At 46.3% G+C, this 18,466-nt stretch overlaps 1 protein-coding gene across 1 annotated transcript in view; it reads left to right on the forward strand.

The window, feature by feature from the left end:
• PRMT2 (protein arginine methyltransferase 2) overlaps positions 1-18,466 on the forward strand; it is a gene marked incomplete at its 5' end in the record, with an annotated part of 23,322 nt that overhangs the window by 1,255 nt on the left and 3,601 nt on the right. Inside the window, 5 exons of the mRNA XM_011954247.1 lie at positions 4,984-5,145; positions 6,105-6,269; positions 15,527-15,702; positions 17,912-18,041; positions 18,382-18,449. Of these exons, the coding sequence (XP_011809637.1) occupies positions 4,984-5,145; positions 6,105-6,269; positions 15,527-15,702; positions 17,912-18,041; positions 18,382-18,449 (701 nt within the window). The remainder of the gene's footprint in view (positions 1-4,983; positions 5,146-6,104; positions 6,270-15,526; positions 15,703-17,911; positions 18,042-18,381; positions 18,450-18,466) is intronic.

Below are 18,466 nucleotides of genomic sequence, written 5' to 3' on the forward strand. Positions count from 1 at the left end.
AAAAAAAAAAAAAATGAAGTTAGACTGGGTGTGGTGGCTGACACCTGCAATCCCTACACTTTGGGAGGCCAAGGCAAGAGGATCGCTTGAGGCCAAGTGTTTAAGACCATCCTGACGACATAGTGAGAATAAATAAAAAATATAATTTGTCTCTACAAAAAACTATATATATATAATTAGCTGGGCATGGTGGTGCATGGCTGTAGTCCCAGCTACTCGAGAGGCTGAAGTGGGAGGATGGCTCAAGCCTTGGAGGCCGAGGCTGCAGTGAGCCATGATGGTGCCATGGCACTTCAGCCTGGGCTACAGAGCGAGAGCCTGTCTCAAAAAGAAAAAAAATAGAAAGAATTCCATAAATCTGTGAAGAATAATACTTAGGTCAGGTGTGGTGGCTCATGCCTGTAATCACAGCACTTTGGGAAACTGAGGTCAGAGCATCACTGGAAGCCAGGAGTTCAAGGCTGCAGTGAGCTATGATTGCGCTTCTGTACTCCAGCCTGGGTGATCGAACCAGACTCTGTCCCTAAAAAAATGATAAAAGCCCAACTTCTAAACAGCTTACTGAATTTTTTTCCCCACCATAGAGAAATTGCCTATAACCCGATGGTCTAGGCAACAATCTCTGGTGACGTTTTTTTTTTTTTTTTTGAGACGGAGTCTCGCTCTGTCGCCCAGGCTGGAGTGCTGTGGCCGGATCTCGGCTCACTGCAAGCTCCGCCTCCCGGGTTCACGCCATTCTCCTGCCTCAGCCTCCCCGGTAGCTGGGACTACAGGCGCCGCCACCTCGCCCGGCTAGTGTTTTGTAGTTTTTAGTAGAGACGGGGTTTCACAGTGTTAGCCAGGATGGTCTCGATCTCCTGACCTTGTGATCCGCCCATCTCGGCCTCCCAAAGTGCTGGGATTACAGGCTTGAGCCACCGCGCCCGGCCTGGTTACGTTTTAAAACTAGATGAAAACAGTTACTTGCAGGGTGAATGTTATAAAAATAATGTTAGGCAAAAGAAGGAATAGAGCAAAGAATCTATAATGTTTGACTCAATTATATAAAGTTAAGAGGCCACATTAGAAGGTTTTTTGTTTGTTTTGAGACAGAGTTTTGTTCTGTTACCCAGGCTGGAGTGCAGTGGCGGGATCTCGGTTCACCGCAGCCTCTGCCTCCCGGGTTCAAACAATTCTCCTGCCACAGCCTCCTGTGTACCTGGGACTACAGGTGTGTGCCACCATGCCTGGCTAATTTTTGTATTTTTAGTGGAGGGGGTTTCACTGTGTTGGCCAGAGTGGTCTCAAACTCCTGGCCTCAAGTGATCGTCCTGTCTCAGCCTCCCAAAGGGCTGGAATTACAAGCATGAACCATCGTGCTCGGCCAGAAGGTAGTTTTTCAGTGCGCCTGGGTGGTGAGACTGACTGAGGGCAGGAGTGGCTCCCCTGAGAGTTGGTTGGAGGTTACCTGCTGGTAGGGGAGGCTCTGGGACCAGCGTGGCTGAGTCAGAAGTTCTGACGTGCTGGCAGTGTTCTGGGGTTGGATATAGATACAGAGGTGTTTGGATGTAGAGGTGTTTGCTGTGTGACTATACTTGATAAACTGTGCAGATACTTTTTATTGCACTTTTTTTGTAGGTATGCTATATTTCACAATTAGAAGTGTTAAAAACTATTCGTGTCTGTACATGGTTAGTGATTTCTATCCATTAAGGAAAGATACATAATGAAAAGCCAGTGCCAACCTCCCAGCTCTGCCTGTAATTAGCACATCTTCCTGGAGGGCAGTTCAGCTCAAAGAACCACTGCCCACCAGATTCCTCTGTGCTTATGAAGTCCAAGTGACACCTAATTTATTTTATGTTTGTAATGTATAGAAAAGGCATTGTTCCACCACTCAGCTCTTCACCTTGCTCTTGTCACGTAGCTGTATTATTTTGAAGATCTCTCATACTGGCACCTGTCACTCATTATAACAGCTGCAGAGCATTGTGTTACTTTAAAAGGATCCTGTTGCTATTTGGACAGTGGTTATTTAACAGCTTTTTATCATGATAAATAATGCTGTAGTGGAGTCCTATATAATCCTGTTAAATGCTGTTTAGAATTTCTGTAGGGTAAATTCCTGGGGGGGGTGTGTGTGTGTGTACACGTGTGGTTTCCTTAAGTGGATGTTGCCAATTCACCCTCCAGAAAGATTTGCTAATTACACACGACTAAGTGTGTAATTTAAGTTTGTGCTGCTGTAACAAAATACCTTAGACTGAGTAAATTATGAAGAACAAAGCTTCGTTTCTCGCAGTTCTGGAGGCTGGGGGGTACTGGCATTGGTGTCCAAGATGGCGCCTCCTGGCTGTCCTCACGCTGAAGGCAGGAGGGCTGGGAGTGCCTCTTCCACCACCAACCCTTTCATCGTGACCTCCAAAGGTGGCCTCTTAGTGCCATCACACTGGCGATTAAGTTTTAGCACATGGATTTTTGGGGACGTTTCAGACCATGGCATGGATCCACTGATAGTGTGTGAAAGCCCATTTCCCTACCGCAAATTGAAGTGAAAAAGGACTTTGATCTTAAAGGTTAAATATGGCATCTTTTAATTTTAATTTCCATTTTCTAAGTAAGATTGATCGTCTTTTATGTGTGTGTTGGCCTTTTGTATTTTTTCTTTTTTTGTAAACTTTCATATTATTTGCCCCTTTCTTTTGATTTTTGTTGATCCGTGTGTTAAGTAATTTAGCCTGAATTTGTGAATTTTTGTGACTTTGTGAAATTTTTTCCCACATAGAACTTTTTTCTTTGTAGAGCCTGATATGTTTTTCTTTTCTTTGTGAGAAACCTTCCTCACTATAAGGTTATAAATACCCACACTTTTTTTTTTTCAGAACCATTATGATTCTGTGTTACTTTTACTTTTCATGTTTTTTAGAAATGGTGTCACTCTCTGTTGTGTGACTGGCAGGAGTGCAGTGGTGCAGTCATAGTTCCCTGCAGCCTCAAACTCCTGGGTGTAAGGGACCCTGTCACCTCAGCCTCCCAGTGGTGCAGTCATGGTTCCCTGCAGCCTCAAACTCCTGGGTGTAAGGGACCCTCTCACCTCAGCCTCCCAGTGGTGCAATCATGGTTCCCTGCAGCCTCAAACTCCTGGGTGTAAGGGACCCTCTCACCTCCGCCTCCCAAAGTGCTGGAATTACAGGGATGAGGCACCCTGCCTAGCCTTCTGATCCTATTTTAAACTGTGAGATTGCAAATCAATCTATAATCTATTTGTTGTAAGAAATGTAATGTAAAATTCCGCCCTAATTTATGCCCACAAGTATCCGGCGATCCCAGCCTGAGTTCCCTTCCCATTGATGTGAAATGCTGCATTTGTCGTGCTCTGGATTTCGGGGGTCTGCTGTAGAATTGCTGGTGTTTCACTGCTCTGTTTACTGCAGTTCCCAGTGCTTCATCATTTTCATCATTGCACCTCTGTAGGCTCTGCAAGAGCTAGGTCTCCAGCAGTTCTTTTTTTTTTTTTTAAAGCATTTTCCTCATTAGCCTTGGGCACTTACTGTTTTGAAACTAATTTTATTATTCTGTTGTGCTTCCTCCTTTAGTAGGTACTACATGGAATGTTTATGTTAATTTTGGGAGAAGTGACATCTTTATAACATTGATTCTCAGTCTCCCATTACTTAAGCTTTGTTTAGTATCTTTTAGCATTTTAAGATAAGGATAATATCTCTTTATCATACGTGATTGTACACTTTTCTTGTTCAATTTGTTCCTAGATATTTTTTATTATTACTATTATAGGGGGTTGGGTGAAGTGTTCTCTCAATACCAATGAGATTAACTTGGTTGACAGTGATGTCCAGTCTTACCAATTTTTCTCTCTGCTTCAGTCAGTTACTGAGAGCACACTGTTGAAATCTCTGATGATAATTGTGAATTTGTCTCTTTCTTCTTGCATCTGTATTGGTTTTGCGCTATGTATTTTGAAGATCTGTTTTTAGGTCCAGGAGTATTTAGATTAATCATGTCCTCTGGGTGAACTGATTCCTGTGTTGATGTGAACCGATGGGAATCTGGTTTGCTCTGAACTGTGTTCTGTATGGTGCTGACGTAGCTGCTCCAGCTCTGTCTCCATTGGTGTTGGCACTGTAGGCCTTTCCCATCCTTTGCTTCCGGGCAGGAGAGTTGGGCCTTGCTCTGTTGTCTGTGCCTCCCACCTCCTCCCACCTCCTCCCACCTGTCCCTTTGTTTTTTGTTCTGCGGAGTCTTGGGAGGCCCCATGGTGGGCTCTGAGGGCCTGGTGCAGGCTCCTGTGCAGGCTCCTGTCGGCTGGTGTGGTCTGGGCGCGGCCCTCGCTCTGCTCCCGCCCGCTGCCTGTCTTCTTTCTGGCGATGTTGTTTCTACGCTGGGCCTTCTGCCGCTTGAGAGTGCTGGTGGGAGGGGTGCAGCGTCTCCTCCAGCCCGCGGCTTTGCTGGCTGCCCTGAGCAAGCCTTTCTCTGCCTCCTTTCAGAGTGGCTGATTCTCATGTGGGTGTCCTTGGGTTTCAGGCATTTTCCTCCCTCAGGACAAGGCTGGGTCTCTCGCTTATCCCTCGGGGCACTCCCCAAGAACAGGAGGGGTGAGCTCATGTGTGCAGAGGACTTTGGGGGACCCCCAGCCCACCTACGCTGGCCCCTCTCTCATGGTATATTGCTGTTCTCTCTAGTCGGACACCTGGCCCTGGGGAGTCTGGTTGGGATGCGGTGGTCCCTCCAGCCTCAGTGGTCCGGGCGACACTGCGCCGCTGTGTGCACAGTGCCCCCTCTTGCCTGTCTGCTCGCCTGGCCGTGCTGTGCTGAGCTGAGGGACTCCAGAAGCCTGTACTGTTGCTCTTGTGTTTTGCTCCTATTTTTAGACGTGGGGTGGCGGGGTCAGGGGTCATCAGCTGTGGCTCCGACCCTCCATCTCAGTCCAGAACTTGGCATGGCTCTAGGTCACAGGCAGTGATTCTGAATGTGCATTTCTTCCAGAAACTCCACTTGGAAATGTTGGCAGACCAGCCACGAACAACTAAATACCACAGTGTCATCCTGCAGAATAAAGAATCCCTAACGGATAAAGTCATCCTGGACGTGGGCTGTGGGACTGGGATCATCAGTCTCTTCTGTGCGCACTATGCGCGGCCTAAAGCGGTGAGTGGGGTCTCGAACGCGTCCCGGGTGTTTGTGCCAAGGCTGGTGAGGTCCGAGGTGGCCTCTGAGTGTGCTGACTCGTGACCCTGAGCTGCTGAGGGCTCACTGATGACTCCATGGTGTTGGTGAGCATCCCTGCGCGTGCGGCTCAGGGTCGGTAAAACAGCGGTGTGTTGAGACTGCATGCTAGAGGCTGTGGCGCCCACGTAATGAGTCACAAACAGCACAGACAGGAATAGAGCAGAATAGAAAATACCCCATGAATTGCACAGGGCAGGGTATGTTCTGTGAGACGTTTATTTCAGCTGAGTAGACAAACAGGTGCACCCACACGTCTGTGCGGGGCCTTGGGTATGGATGGTCCCGTGGGGATGGGAGGGGTGCACACGCTGGGCCCCCTCCCCACTCCTGTTGGGCCATCTGTGCTGAGCTGAGCTGAGCTGAGCCGAGCTGCAGCCTTGGAGACTCCTTACACAGTGAGTGGGGTCGCAGCACAGTGTCCACTCAAGTGCAGGCTCTGCAGGACCCAGGACCCAGCACTTGGGCACTTCCCACCAGACCCTTCCCTGAGCCCCTGGGTTTGAAACTGTCTCACAGGCCTCAGGTGTGGCACAGACCAGCATTGTCACTTGGGTGCTCAGAACTTGCTGTGCTGGTCGTGGATTAAGGTTGCTGTGCGTGTGGCAGCCGACTCGGGCGTGCGCGGCTTCCGCCCACTTGCAGCCCTGCGCCTGTGTCTTGTGCAGGAGGTGGGGGCAGTCGGGAGGGTTAGAGGCGGCTCCTTTCTGGGTGTCCCTGGAGGGGCAGGTGTGGCCCAGCCCTCGCTGCCTCTGCTGTCTGGAATGCTGCTTCCCTCTTGTGTCATTGACCGTTTCTCGTATGCTGGTTGTGACTCAGGAGAGTAGATGACGGGCCGTGTGCAGGCCGGGCGTGCCCTGACGGTGCTTCTGCTGCTGCAGGTGTATGCGGTGGAGGCCAGTGAGATGGCACAGCACACGGGGCAGCTGGTGCTGCAGAATGGCTTTGCCGACATCATCACCGTGTTCCAGCAGAAGGTGGAGGACGTGGTGTTGCCCGAGAAGGTGGACGTGCTGGTGTCCGAGTGGATGGGGACCTGCCTGCTGGTGAGGGCGGGCGTGCGGGCAGCTGGGGGCCGGGGCTGGGGGCTTCTGAGCACAGGCTCGGCTGGGCCAACCTCAGGATCTCAAGAGTCATGCATGATTCATGTTGATGTTTTCCCTATTACGAGATGTAATTAATTTCTTGTGTGGACATTGGCTCAGTGTCTTGAATTTTCACCTGATTTAAAAAATGCCTTTATGAGAAATTTAAGTCAAAGTTCATGTAACATTTTCACAAATGATTTACATGAGCTGTGTTCTCGGGAATCTGTAAAAATCCTGTGCCTAACAGGTAAGGCTGTTTCTTTAATGCCAGTAGGGCCTTCGTCCCTGGCCAGGGTCTTCTCACCTTAGACTGGCCCCAGTGACGCTGTGAAGCCACTTGGGCATCTGTGGGGCCAGCATGTGCCTGGCCCGTCCTGGGTCATTCACCCTGAGTGTCACGTGTGGGTGGAAGTGGACTGTTTTCTGGTTGCTCGCGAATATGCCCTGCACAAACACTGTCTGCTTGGAGGGAAAGTGACGGGAGTGTGGCTGGAAGCTGTCTGCTCAGTGCTCTCCTCCTGGGCTCAGCTTCCTGGAACACAGGACATCGGAGTGGAGCATCCCAACCTGAAACTGCGTCTCTGTGTAGAGACCCAGAAAGATGGGATCTGGGTGAAGGAGTGTGAAGCGTGGCTGCTGCTTCTCCAGGAAACGGTTTCCCGTGGTCACAGATGGCATTGGGCCGTTAGTCCTGTTGACATTTTGTTGTCAGAAGATAAATGTAAATAGCCTCAGTGTCCATGCTGTGACTTGGCTTATTATTATTATTTTTTTTTTCTGAGACGGAGTCTCGCTCTGTCGCCCAGGCTGGAGTGCAGTGGCCGGATCTCAGCTCACTGCAAGCTCCGCCTCCCGGGTTCACCTCATTCTCCTGCCTCAGCCTCCCGAGTAGCTGGGACTACAGGCGCCCGCCACCTCGCCTGGCTAGTTTTTTGTATTTTTCAGTAGAGACGGGGTTTCATCGTGTTAGCCGGGATGGTCTCGATCTCCTGACCTCATGATCCGCCCGTCTCGGCCTCTCAAAGTGCTGGGATTACAGGCTTGAGCCACCGCGCCCGGCCGACTTGGCTTATTAATAACGTCTGTGGAGGCATAAAGTGACACACTAGAGAAACAGGCTCCACTCCCAGTCCCTGAAGGGCTTTCGCCTTTGCCCTGAACAGCAGTGCCCGCTCAGTAAGTGTCTGTTGACAGCTGGTGCCTGGCTACGGGGACAAAAAGAGGAGCGAGGAGTGAGGCTGTGGTGAGGCCAGGGGTGTGTGGGCACTGATGTGGGGAAGCCTGGCTGCTGCAGGGTCCGGCTGTGCCCTGGGTTGGGTGAGAGGGACACAGGAGGGACGTGGGGCAGAGGGAGGGGAGAGGAGCAGCCACCGTGTTCACCGTGTTGCTGTGTTCCAGGGCTGCCTAGTGGCCGGATTGGCCAGACTGTGTTGCATCAGGGAGGCAGAGGCCAGATGTAGGGAACTGTGTGTCTGAGGACTTTGTGCCACATCCTGGACATGGAGGGGAGTGCCAGTGGTGTGTGTGAGTGATGGAGTAAGAAGTGGGCTGTGTTTTGGAGGCCCCTGGGTATGTGTGGCCGGGACTGGAGGCCAGGGACTGGCTGTGGTCCAGCCCCAGCATGCAGAGGCCTGGGACAGCCTGTGTGAGGGGAGGCCCCTCTGTGTGAGAGGTGCACAGACTTCCAGGACTGACTGTGGCTTTACTGTCAAGATGCAGGAGCCAGGGCTTGGCATGGCGCAGGTGTGGAGATGCAGAGCGGGGCCAGCAGGCAGGATGTGCTGTTGGGGGCCTGGCGTGAGCAGGACGGTGCCTCCCAGCCCTGATCCGCAGGGAGTGGGCCACCAGGACTGGCTGGGGGCTGGGGTAGGGAGGACCTTGGGGAGGGTGAACATCTCTGTGGGTCTTGAACACAGGACGCCCGTCCGATGTGCAGGGCCAGCTATTGATTGGGCAGGGGGGACATGGCCTGGGGTCTTGGTGGATGTTGGCCTGGAGGGGCCACCCTGGGCAGGACGTTCGGAGGAATGCTGGGGCAAGTTCAGACAGGACCATGTGGTGTTTTTCTCCAGTGCTGGCAGTGGAGGGGGTAGGCGGGGCTTTGCAGGTGAGGGCTTGAGGCAGCTCCGACTTCAGACTCTCCCTGGGGGGATTGAGGGAGCACCACCGTCATTACTCAGCCCAAGGAGGCCCAGAACAGGGCAGACGGGACTGCAAGAATTCCTGTGGTGATAGTTAGTTATTGGGGTACAGGGTTGGGAGGCTTTGAGGGAGGGCGGGTGTGAATTTGGGAGTTGTTGGTGCAGCTGCACCCACCTTCACTTTCCGTCCCCAGGCTGCCCCTCTCCTGAGCTGCCGCATTCTTCCCTGCACCTGTGCGTCTGGCCCCCTTCACGTCCTCCTTGCCTGCTGTCTGCCTCTCCCCTGCACCTGTGCATCTGGCCCCCTTCCCATCCTCCTTGCCTGCTGTCTGCCTGTTCTCAGAGCTCCTCAGCCCTCAGGCCTTCATCTCTCCTGGCCCATCTTCCTACTCTGACGCTGACATGTAGTAAAAGTCTGAGACAGGGAAGAGTGCATGTGCGTTTAGCATAGGAGGGGCAGCTTTCAGTCAGTGCAAGGCATGTAGTTATTCAGAGATGGTGCTGGAACGATTGATTTGGGGAAAAGAGTCCCTTCTTCACACCATCTGCTAAAATAAACCTCAGATGGGCTCAAGAGTTAAATATTTAAGAAAAGGAGGAAACATTAAAAAATTGCTAAAATTTTTATCTGTTGTTAGGATGGGAAAGGTCTTTCTAAGAACCAAGTTCATAATGAAGCTGTGGAATAAAATATTTGACAAAAAATTCCCCTTATACATTAGCACGGCTAAAAATTATTAAATGGTAAATGAAACTAAAGAATTGCAGCTTGCGTGACATAAAGAGTTGCAATAAGAAAAACATAAGCAAAAGATAACTCATGGAAGGTGAGCAGGGGCTAGAAAGGCAGAGAAATGCCAGAGGCCAGAAGGTTGAACATTGTTTAATGTCACCAACAATTTAAAAGTAACCTTAATAGTTTTGACCTGGGAAGTTGGTTGAGCAGTCCTCTAATATCTGATGATCCCCAGGCTGAGTTTGTGGGGAAATGCGCACTACCGTACACTTTTTGGCAGTGTGAATTGATAAAGCGTTTTGAAGGAAAATAGGACAGAATAAGCCAAAGAGCATTACAGTTTTTTGTTCTTCCATATTTTATTATTCCAGAAGCAGCAAAGTTCTGAAGGAGAGGCAAGTAAAGATACCACAGGTGTCCTAGATTGTCAACAGACCATTTAATCATTTTTGTTAACAAAGCAGGTGACAATGGAGCCCTAATTTGCATTAATCGTTAGTTGTTACAGGATCTTGCTTGTTCTCCTGAGGACACGCTCAGCAGTCTCCCACTAGCCAGTGGCACTGCAGGTGCAGAGGCGGCCTCCTGGATTTCAGAACGCTTCACAGGGTCACTGAGGGTCTCCGTTACACATTTGGTAGAATTCAAAGACTGCCAGACTCAGTCTTACTGTTGTTAGTGTATTAGTGCTGTCATATGTGATGAGGACATACTATATGCCGTTATTCTGTTTAGCTCAAGGAAGAATAAAGAATTTGGACCAAAATTCCAACCACATTATGACCAATTTTCTAGGCAAAAGAAACGAAGTAACTGCTGAGGTTACAAAGATGTAATAATTCTCTTCACACAGCCTTGTACTGTTTTATGGACTGTATTTTCACAAACGCTGAGCTTAACAAAAATCTTTATAAGTCAACTCATGAAAACAGGCACATGGCCAATAAGAATTTAATTTCACACCAATAAAACTTTAGACTTTGGATTTATTTAGGGCTGTTTGCACATATTTATAGAATGTGTAGTTTAGGTGATGGGACAGCTCCCCATCAGTAAGACCCTGGCCGAAATGTATTTGCCTTATTTACACAACAAGAGGATGAGAGTAAACACGGGCACTTTCCGTTTGGGGCACTGAAGGACGATCTACCCAGGGCACCCTGCAGAGGCCACAACCAAGGCCACCTGACTTCCCAGTGGGACAGGCCCAAGGGAGGACTTCTGGCCCCTTTACTTGTCATTCATGTTTTATGCCTTGATGTTTCTTTTTGGTTGCATTCCTGGAGCTCATGTAGATCATTTTACTTTTCAGAGGTGCTAGTTCTGGTGCCCACACACACACACAAAACCATCAACTCTTCTGGATTCCTTGGTTTTAAAGCTTGCCTCATGCAAAGTACAGAGACATCTTTTTCAGGGAACATTGCCACCACATGCTTGAAGGACCACTTATGGCTGCACCTACATCTCCAACCAAGGTCTCTTCACCTCCTTCTACAACAACGCACTTTGTCTGCACTGAGACAAAAAATGACAGCCTTTTTTCTTCGTGATTTTTTTTTTTTTTTTTTGGCCTCACGTCATAAAAAATGCAGCATAGTTAATTGGCAGCTTGCACTTCTGAGGGCACATTCACCTGAGGGGAGGAGGAAGGAAGAGGAGGAGCTGGTGGGTGCTGAGACTGCAGAGTGTCCTCCTTCCCAGCAGCTGGACCCAGAGACCAGGCACCAAAATTTTTTTGATGAAATTATCCTGAGGAAATAATCAAATTTGTACAGAAATTTATGTTAAAAAATGTTTATAGCAGCACCATTTAAAATGGGGAGACAATTGGAAACAATAGAATTGTAGCAATACATATGATCATTAAAAATTATGTTTTAGAAAGATTTTTAACGAACTTTGGAAAAAGTTGGTGACATGTTGCTGGTTTTTAAAAAAGCACAAAGAGTATGTACAGTATGATTCCAATTTTGTGTTTAAAAATTAGACATAGTGGTAACCTAGCTTCAATTCCAGGTAAGATGGAGAAGGCACACTCCTGTCATCTCTCCCACTGAATGCAGCTATAAATCCTGGAGAGCAGACAGGGAGAAACTATTTGAGGACTCTGGAACAAAGACATAGTAGCAGTTGATTGGTGAAGAAGACAAGAATTTGAAGTACAGTCAAATATCTGTGGGCTCCATATCTGCAGATACAACCTACATGCAGTGAAAATGTCTGAAAATAAAAATAACAACACAACAATAAACATCAATACAAATAACAAACCAATACAGTAACTAACAGCTAGTTACATAACATTGACATTGTATTAGGTAGAAGTAATCTAGAGATGATTTAAAGTCTGTCGGAGGATGTGTGTAGCCTGTATGTAAAAACCACATTATTTTATGTGGGGGACTTGAGCATCCAAGGATTTGAGTATCCACGGGGATCCTGAACAAGTCCCCCATAGACACCAAGGAACAACTGTATTCCTGAAATACTCTTGAGTTATCATTTTCCCTCTTCTCCCTCTATGTACGTACATAGAGTGTATGTACATAAAGTGAGAAGCAAAGAAGGGCCATGAAACGGACCAGTTCTTTTGAAAACTGCAAATTACCACAGTTCATGTAACATGAAATAGATAACTTGAATGGTCCAATAACTAGTAAAGATATTGAATTAATAGTTTAAAAACCTTCTGAAAGGTAAATCTCTAGCCTAAATGATTTCACTGGTAAATTCTGTCAACACATTTAATGAAGAAAAAACTCCAATTCTAAACAACTTCTTTCGGAAAAGAAGAGGGAATGCTTCCTCACTCATTATATGAGGTAAGCATTGCCCTAATATCAAAACCAAGGTTAACACAAAATGTGAAACCTACAGACCAATAACCTTCATGAACATAAATGTAAAAATCCTCAAGAAAACATTAGCAAATTTAAACCAGCAGGATATAAAAGTAATAATAATACACCATAACAAAAAAGGAAACTATCCTTGGAATGCAAGGCTGGTTCAATATTTGAAAATCAATCAGTGAAATCTACCACATTAACAGTCTGAAGAAGAAAAATCATGACTATATCAATTAATACAGAAAAAAATTGACAAAATTCAACATCAGTTCATGATAAAATGCTCAGCAAACTAGAAATGGAAGGAAATTTAACATGACATAGGACATCTACAAAAAAACCTACAGAAAATCCTAAGGAATCTGTGAGAAAATTTCCTAAAACTAGTAAGGGTGTTTAATAAGATCACAGAGTGCAAGGTCATCATACAGAAGTCATTTTTATATCCTTGCAGTGTACAATTAGAAATTAAAGAATATTATTTACAGTAGCTTCAAAAATATGAAAGGCTTAGAAATCTAACAAAACATGATCTGGATGCCGAAAATGATGAGATGATAATGAAGGAAATCCCAGAAAACCTAAATAAATGGAGAGATAAGGCTCAACCTAGTAAAGATGTATGTTCTTCTTAAATTGATCTATAGACTTAATAAAATTCCAATTAGAATCCAAGCGGGATTTGTTCTTATAGATAAGCTTATTATGAAGTGTATGTGGAATGTAAAGGAACTAGTGCTATGGTTTGTCCCCACCAAATCTTATGTTGAAATTTGATCCTGAGTGTGGTGGTGTTGGGAGGTGGGGCCTAGTGGGAAGTGTTTGGGTCATGGGTGTGGACCCCTCATGAATAGATGAATGCCCTTCCTCGTGGGTAAATAAGTGAGTTCTCGCTCTCTCAGGTCCCAACAAGAGCTGGTTGTGAAAAAGAGCCTGGCACCCCCACTTGCCTCTGCTCTCACCCTGTGGTCTCTGCATGTGCCAGCCCCCCTTTGCCTGCCTTCCACTGTGAGAGGAAGCAGCCTGAAGCCCTCACTAGATGCCCAATCCTGAACTTTCCCAAACAGCAGAACCATGAGCCAAATAAACCTCATTTCTTTATAAATTACCCAGCCTCAGATATTCCTTTTTGGCAACACAAAAATGGACTAAGATAACTAGAGTAGCTGATACAATTTTTAAAAAGAAGAGTAAAGTTGGAGGAACTACACTACTTGATTTTAAAGCTGCAGTATTCAGGACAGTGTGGTATTGGTGAAGGGACAGACATGTAAGTCAATGGAATGGAGAAGAAAAATAGATTTCTACAAATACGGTCAATTGATTTTTTAACAAAGGGACAAAAATCAATTTAATGGAGAAAAAGTCTTTTCAGCAAATGTTACTGGAATAGTTGTCATCCATATGTAAAAAACAACACCTCAACCTCACACCTTATCCACAGCTGAACTTAAAATTGATCATAGATCTAAGTGTGTAAAATAGGAAACTATAAAGCTTCTTGAAAAAATCATAGAAAATCTTCATCACCTGGACTTGGGAAAAGAGTTTTTAGATACGACTCTAAAAGCATGATCCATAACAGAAAATGTTGATAAATTGAATTTCATCAAAACTGAAAACGACTGCTCTACAAAGGGATGATACTAAGAGAATAAAAAAGACAAGCTAAGATTAGGAGAAAATATTGCAAAGAATATATCCAGTGTATGTTCTGAATATACAGAGAAATCTCAAAACTCAACAGGAAGAAAACAAGCCAGTTTGCCAAAGTGGATATACAGATATCAAATACACACATGAAAAGATGTTCAACATTGTTAGCCATCGGGGAAATGCACATTAAAGCCACAGTGAGATATCACACCTACTGAAAAATGACTAAAAAAAAAAAAAATCTGATGGTAATACCAAGTGCCATCAAGGATGAGGAACAGCTGAAAGTCGTGCATTGCTGGAGGGTTCATGCCGCTGTGGAAACAGGTGAGTGCTTTCTTGCAGAGTTGTATGTGCACTCACCTTATTATGCCCAGGAGTCCCTCTCCTGCGTATTCAACCCAGAGAAATGCAAGCTGTGTTCACACAAAAGCCTGTATGTGAATGATGATACTAGCTCTCTTTATAATTGCAAAAAAAAAAAAAAAAACTGGGAACAACCCCAGTGTCCTTCATCAGGATGATCCTTAAGGATAAACCGGTGCATCCACACAGCGGAATATACCACTGAGCAGTGAAGAGGAGCCAGTTACTGAAACAGGTAATTTGGAGGAACCCCAGAAACAGTACAGTGAGTGAAAGAAGCTTGCCTTGAAAGGTTATATACTCTCTGGTTCCATTTATACGATATTCTCAAAAAGACACAAGACCATGGGGATGGAGACCAGATTGGTGGCTTGAGAAGCTGGGGCGGGGGAGGGCATGACCACGAGAGAAAAGTGGGAAGAGTGTTTTGGGGTGGCAGAGCTGTGTGTATGCTGGCTGTGGTTGTGAGGACAAAATCCACACAAGTGCTAAAGTTCGTAGACTGTACACCAAAAAAGCTCAGTTTCACTATATAACTGAAAAAATGAGATTAAAAAATTAGATGTATCTATTGTTTGTGTGCATGTGTAGAAAAATACTTGAAGGTAAGCTGCAGAGTGATAACAGTGGTTCCTTCTGGGTACTGGGTTAATACGTGATTTTTATTTTTGTTTGGGCCTTCATAATTTCTCTACGTTTTCCGTACAAAACATGTATTACTTCTATAGTAAAACCGGCTGGAGATTATTTAAGGGAAGCAAAACACTTCTGTTGTTTGTCGTCAACTACAGGATGAAGTGCAGGGCCACAGGCCTTGGCCCCACTCGCAGGTGCTCCCTCTACTCCTTTCTGTGTTAGAAGCAAGTTCTGGTTCAGACAGAAGGCCTGGCCTTTGAGGGTGCTGGGTCCCCAGTTCCTCAGTCGTAGATGTGATGTGCTTCCCTTGACTTGGGACCTTCTGAGGGATGCAAGGTGGACCGCAGGACTGTGTGAACGGCCAGGGCATGCCTGCGTGGCTTTTGGTTTCTCAAGGAGTGGTTTCAGTCTACTTAAAGGGTTGTGGAAATTCGGAGAATACTACAGACCAAATATATTTTATGTAACAGTTGGGATCCTGCAACACTTCAGGGCTCTTTCAGAATCTGGTAGTTACGAACTCTTCGGTGACTGAGATGGGACAAGAGTGAAGATTTGTCCTTGCTTTTAGCTCCTCTCCAGTTGTTAGTTCTAATGGGAAATTATGTGACTTAAACCCAGGCTGTGAGATGCATCAGTGACCATTACATGTGGGCATAAAATAAACCCTCGAGATGTTCTCTCGCATGGTACGCTGGCTTAGGCAGGAATAATCTTGAGGCTAAAACTGTAAGACTCTCAGACTAGTGTTACGAAAGTGGTGGTGAGAGGCCTGTGCAGCCACAGGGCCCGTGATGTGTCTCCTGTGTGTCTTTCACTCCTCTGCAGTTTGAGTTCATGATCGAGTCCATCCTGTATGCCCGGGATGCCTGGCTGAAGGAGGACGGGGTCATTTGGCCCACCATGGCCGCGTTGCACCTTGTGCCCTGCAGTGCTGATAAGGACTATCGGAGCAAGGTGCTCTTCTGGGACAACGCATACGAGTTCAACCTCAGCGCTCTCAAGTAAGTGTCCACAGCTGGGACTGGCACTGTCTTGTGGGGCCTCCTGGTCCACAGTCTGCAGGTGGGCCAAGGCCCTGGGAGATCACACACCATGGTCGGATAAATGAGGGTACCTGTGCACCCAGACAGGACAATCTGTTGTAGCATTGGAGTAATTAAAACAGTATGGTGCTATAACAAGAAAAGACAGATGAGCAGAGCAGGGTAGAATGCAAGGAACACAAATTTTCGTATGTGAAAAAGGTTGGATTACAATTAGGGGGGAGTGAGGGCCAAGTCAGCAGATTATTCTGGAGCAGTTGACGAGCTCTTGTTCTCTCACGCCATACGTGAAAATTTAATTTTTTTTTTTTTTTTGAGGCGGAGTCTCGCTCTGTCACCCGGACTGGAGTGCAGTGGCCGGATCTCAGCTCACTGCAAGCTCCGCCTCCCGGGTTTACGCCATTCTCCTGCCTCAGCCTCCTGAGTAGCTGGGACTACAGGCGCCCACCACCTCGCCCGGCTAGTTTTTGTATTTTTAGTAGAGACGGGGTTTCACCATGTTAGCCAGGATGGTCTCGATCTCCTGACCTCGTGATCCGCCCGTCTCGGCCTTCCAAAGTGCTGGGATTACCGGCTTGAGCCACCGCGCCCGGCCGAGAAAATTTAATTCTGCATGGAATCAACGTCAACGACAGACATCCATGGGGGCCTGTGTGCACCATCTTAGGTGGAGAAATGAGCAGCAACAGTGGATGGAATGGACCCTGTGCTAGATAGAATCTGGCAGTCTATGTGGTAGAAATCAGCAAAAACACGACCCTAAAAGCAAACAAGTAATTAGAGAAATCACGTGCTGACAGGTCTTGGAATCAATTAGAAAGAGATGACTAGCCAGATGGAATTACAGCTCAATCACGTGAACAGGCAAACTACAAAAAAGAAATAAAATTACCAATAAATATATGAAAAATTATAATGTTGTTAGAAGTTAAAATGCAAATTAAAATACATGCTGCTTTCCCTACCTGACAAGCAACGAGTACATTAAAATAGTAGCCCGGGCTTGCCTGGCAGTGGCAGGGAGGTGTGGCTGCCGGGGCCTTAGAGGTTGGCATCAGGCCGCCCACCCCAGTCACTGCCAGAGCCTCCCGCCTCAGTGTTCCTCCCGGCACTGGAAGCCAGTGGCCATCCAGAGGAACGTGGTTGAATTGCTGTATATCCATTTGGTGGAGCATGGCGGTACAGCTGTTAAAAAAGAAACCATAGGTTTTTAGGGATATGTAATGATATTTAGAAAGGGTTTAAGAGACAGTAAAGCTTGGCGGAATAAACCATGTATAATACAGAATGGATGTTAGTTTGCATAAATAAATTTATATAAATATGGGGGATAAAAATAAGTATCAATGCTAAGACAAGCATGTGGGGAATTTAAACTTTTCTTTGTGCTTGTCCATTTTTTCCAATTTTTAAATTCGTAATTTTTTATCAGAAAAATAATCAGCAATATGTAAATATAGTGGAATCTTTATTAAAACATTCGCTTTTATTTGCTATTTCAGAAGTTACTGCTTTGCTTATTTTTTAAAACATTTCTGTGGTAAATAATAGGTGACTTACTGACAAGCCCAGTGCAGCAGTGAAGGGGGTTGGCAAATGGTGACACGCAGGGGGCCATGTGGCGTCTAGCGTCTGTTTCTGTGTTGAATTTGTGTAACAACAGAGGAAGTATTTCTCCTGAAACTCAGACTCACTCAGGCCACCTCAGCTCTTCTAGTTCCTTACGTTTATTATAGAGTAACCTACAGCAGGAATACCGCTTTCATTTATTGTTAATAGAAAATCCACAAAAGATATTTTGAAATCAAATAGATTCTAAAACTAGGCAAGACACGCTGCAACTCCCCTTGTCCTCTAGGTTATGAGGGGTGAGCACTGGTTTCCATGTGCTCAGATCCCAAGAATGAGACGTCACAGGGAAGCGCCCAGTGACTCGCAGGCTCGGGAAGGCTCTGGATGCCTGGGTAGGGTCTGGGTCCTCTCAGAGGGGGAGGCACCCAGGGCCTCTGGAGGCCTGAGGGCTGCTCTGGGGGTCCAGGGCCCCACACCGTGGCTTAGCATCCTGATGACACAGAAGAAAAAGCACTCACCGCGGTCCCACGTGTGTGTTTTGAAGCCTGAGATGTTTGCAATGACTCTCAACAATTGCTTTGACCTTTTCCCCTAGATCTTTAGCAATTAAGGAGTTTTTTTCAAAGCCCAAGTATAACCACATTTTGAAACCAGAAGACTGTCTCTCTGAACCGTGCACTATATTGCAGTTGGACATGAGAACCGTGCAAATTTCTGATCTAGAGGTGAGAAAAAGATGAATTGCTCCTTACATTAGACATTAATCAGTGACCATGAAACACTCAGACCAGATTATCATAAGCCTTCAGTGAGCGCTGGGGGTGTGAGTAACTATTTTATTATACAAATAAGTGAATTTATAAAACGTTTGCTACTGATTTTTTCCAGTCTTTTTCTTCTTTACGTTCTATTTTGATTCTTTCATATTGTACATCAGTTTCTTTATAGATGCCTCTAGCGTCTTCATGTTAGATTTATGTTTAATCTCAGCATCTTCAAAATCAAATAAATTATATTTCGTTTCATTATGGTATTTGCATTACCGTTTTTTCCACGTGTTTTTAGCCACCCTTCATGGCAGAATTGTTAAAATGCCCTCGCGAATCCCTGTCTGTGGCCGCGCGGTGGCGCTCGTGGGCTCTGGGCGGTT

The sequence above is a fragment of the Colobus angolensis genome, unplaced genomic scaffold (genome assembly GCF_000951035.1).
Source record: "Colobus angolensis palliatus isolate OR3802 unplaced genomic scaffold, Cang.pa_1.0 Scaffold38, whole genome shotgun sequence".
NCBI lineage: Eukaryota > Metazoa > Chordata > Mammalia > Primates > Cercopithecidae > Colobus > Colobus angolensis.